This window comes from Nannospalax galili, unplaced genomic scaffold, assembly GCF_000622305.1.
Source record: "Nannospalax galili isolate Female #2095 unplaced genomic scaffold, S.galili_v1.0 C49746832, whole genome shotgun sequence".
NCBI lineage: Eukaryota > Metazoa > Chordata > Mammalia > Rodentia > Spalacidae > Nannospalax > Nannospalax galili.
The window spans coordinates 219-2,821 of NW_008481007.1; the positions used below are offsets into that span (position 1 = coordinate 219).

Genomic DNA, 2,603 nt, shown 5'->3' on the forward strand with positions numbered 1-2,603 from the left:
ACCCCTTGCTCCCCCTAGTCCCATTCATCCCAAGGTACTCTTGCTTCATGCACTCCACCCCTGCATGTTTGCAATTTGATGTATCTACATAAACCCCAGGATCTACAAATGGGAGAAAGCACATAAGATTTGCTTTTCTGAGTCTGATTTTGCTTCATTTGATGAGCCTCCAGTTGCATCAGGGTCTCACTGTGTAGCTGAAGCCTTGAACTTCTGATCTTCCTGTCTTGGCCTTCCAAGTGCTGGGATTCAAGGCATGAATCACCATACCCAGCTGGGAATAACCTTATCATGAAGAACATGTGTCTATTTCTAATAGGAAAAAAGTATTTACCAGCTTCAAACTCTAAGTAAAACATTAGCACAAAACCATTACTATACTTTGCCAGGAAATCCAGCGAGGCAAGAAGTGGTCAGTCCCTCTCATTCTGTCTCTGTGGGAACTGCATTCTCTCTGTGGTGGGTCGGCTCAGAAGCACCGGCCGATCAGAGGGCATGCTCTGTTGACAAGGCGAGCTGGGTACTTGCTCAGAGTAGCACAGAAGGCAAAGCTCCCTTGGCTTTCTAAAGACCTGAGAGTCCATAAGATCACCCCACTGTTTTCCAGCCCCAAACCTTCCTTAGAGCGTCCTTCACATCCTTGTTTCTCGAAGAGTAGATTAAAGGGTTCAGCATTGGGATCACCACTGTATAGATCACAGCAACTGTGCGGTCCTGAGTCAAGGAGTAGCTGGACCTAGGGCGCAGGTACATAAAAAGTGTTGTGCCAAAAAATAAGCACACAGCAGTGAGGTGGGAAGTGCAGGTGGAAAACGCCTTCCGTCTGCCTTGGGCTGAGTTCATTCGCAGGATGGTGACGAGGATTAAGGTGTAGGAGATCAAGATGGTGAGAGTGCAGCTCAGAAGGTTGAAACCCGCAAAAACAAAGAGCAGGACTTCACACAGCGAAGTGTCCACACAGGACAAGGACAGGATTGGCGGTCCATCACAGAAGAAGTGAGTGACCACATGAGCCCCACAGAATTTCAGACTGAAGATACAGCTCGTGTGGATGAGAGAATTGAGAAATCCTGCACTACAGGAGTCCACAACCAGAGACGCACAGACCTCCGGAGACATGATGGTTGGGTAGAGCAGGGGGTTATGAATAGCGGCGTAGCGGTCATAGGCCATGGCGGCAATGAGATAGCACTCACTGGTGGCAAAACCCGCATAGAAGAACATCTGAGCCATGCAGCCAAGATAAGAGATCACCTTCCTCCTAACCAAGAAGTTCACCAGGGCCTGGGGGACAACCGTGGAGGAGTAGCAGAAGTCTAAGAAGGAAAGGCTCTTGAGGAGGGTGTACATGGGTGTATGCAGAGTGACACTCACGTGGATTAGGAGGAACATGACCAGGTTCCCAAGCACAGTGACAAAGTACATGCCCAGAAATATCACGAAGAGCAGCCTCTGGAGCTGGGGGTCACTCGTCAGGCCCAAGAGCTCAAACTCCATACCTTGGCTCAGGTTCATCCTTTCCATGTTTATGCAGTGCCCTGGGGTGTAGACAGCGTGCAGGAACACCCAGAGCCTCCTCCAGCTTGGTGCTGCCCTAAGGACAGCCTTTTGGAGACTAGTTTTATTGAGAAAACCTGGCTTTGTAACTGGGACTCTGTCTCAGGAGAAAGTCTTCTCTACTTGGTTGGTTGACTGTTTAGTAAGCATTACTTGAGAAGCACTGGGAAATAGAAAAAATATACACAATTTAGTCCTTTGAGACCTTAAAAATTCTAAATAATGACATTCTCCAAATACAGTTGAGTTTTCTGTATGCATAACTGGTTTGCTCGTGGGAAATTCTACAGTACCTGACCCTGACCGCAGGATGCTTATATTCTAGAGATACTGTATTTTATGTAAACATGAGGCTTTGATGCCAAGCTTCAAAGAGCTGGAACTTCTCCACTAACTAGGTGTGTCTGAGTTTCATTTTTCACATCTGTAAAGTAATAACAGCACCTATCTGAAAATACTGTGAAAAAAAAGACCTAAATGAAAATCACTTGAACACAATCTGGCACACTGATAAAGTTGAAGGGATATTAGTTATGATTCTTGCTGGGCAGACAGACCTACTGCATAAATAAATACCATAAGTGAGATAAAGCAAAAACAAAATTTGGCAAGCAACCCTCCACCAAACAGTGTTACTAGGAATGCATGGTAAGCAACAGTGACTGAACAGGCTTTCAGACAAGCTGAGGGTGGTTCATTGGCTCAGCTAGAAACTCACACCTATGCGTGCAGCATCTGTCAGGTTCCAGTTACTGTTTTCTAAAGGTGATGGTGGCTGATGATGTGGAGAGATAGTGTAAAGAGCAAACTGACGGTGGTAGACTACAGGGTATCCAACAAGGGGAACTCCTCACCCATGTTTATGAAGGTGCCAGCATTTCCAGTAAACAGAAGTACCCCCCAATTCAGGGGCTGTTGGTAGACAAGGATCAGCAACTCACCAAGACTGAAACGCTGTAAAGAAGTCTTACCTATTTAAAGAGTACTTCATGGCACTGGAGAGATGGCTCAGAGGTTAAGAGCACTGACTGCACTTGCAGAGGACC

At 46.5% G+C, this 2,603-nt stretch overlaps 1 protein-coding gene across 1 annotated transcript; it reads right to left on the bottom strand.

The window, feature by feature from the left end:
• Positions 1 to 588: 588 nt before the first annotated feature.
• Positions 589 to 1,524, bottom strand: LOC103728563 (olfactory receptor 5AU1). Its single transcript, XM_008826545.1, has one exon. The coding sequence runs from the start codon at positions 1,522 to 1,524 to the stop codon at positions 589 to 591; it is 936 nt and encodes a 311-aa protein (XP_008824767.1).
• Between the last annotated feature and the right edge of the window lie 1,079 nt (positions 1,525 to 2,603).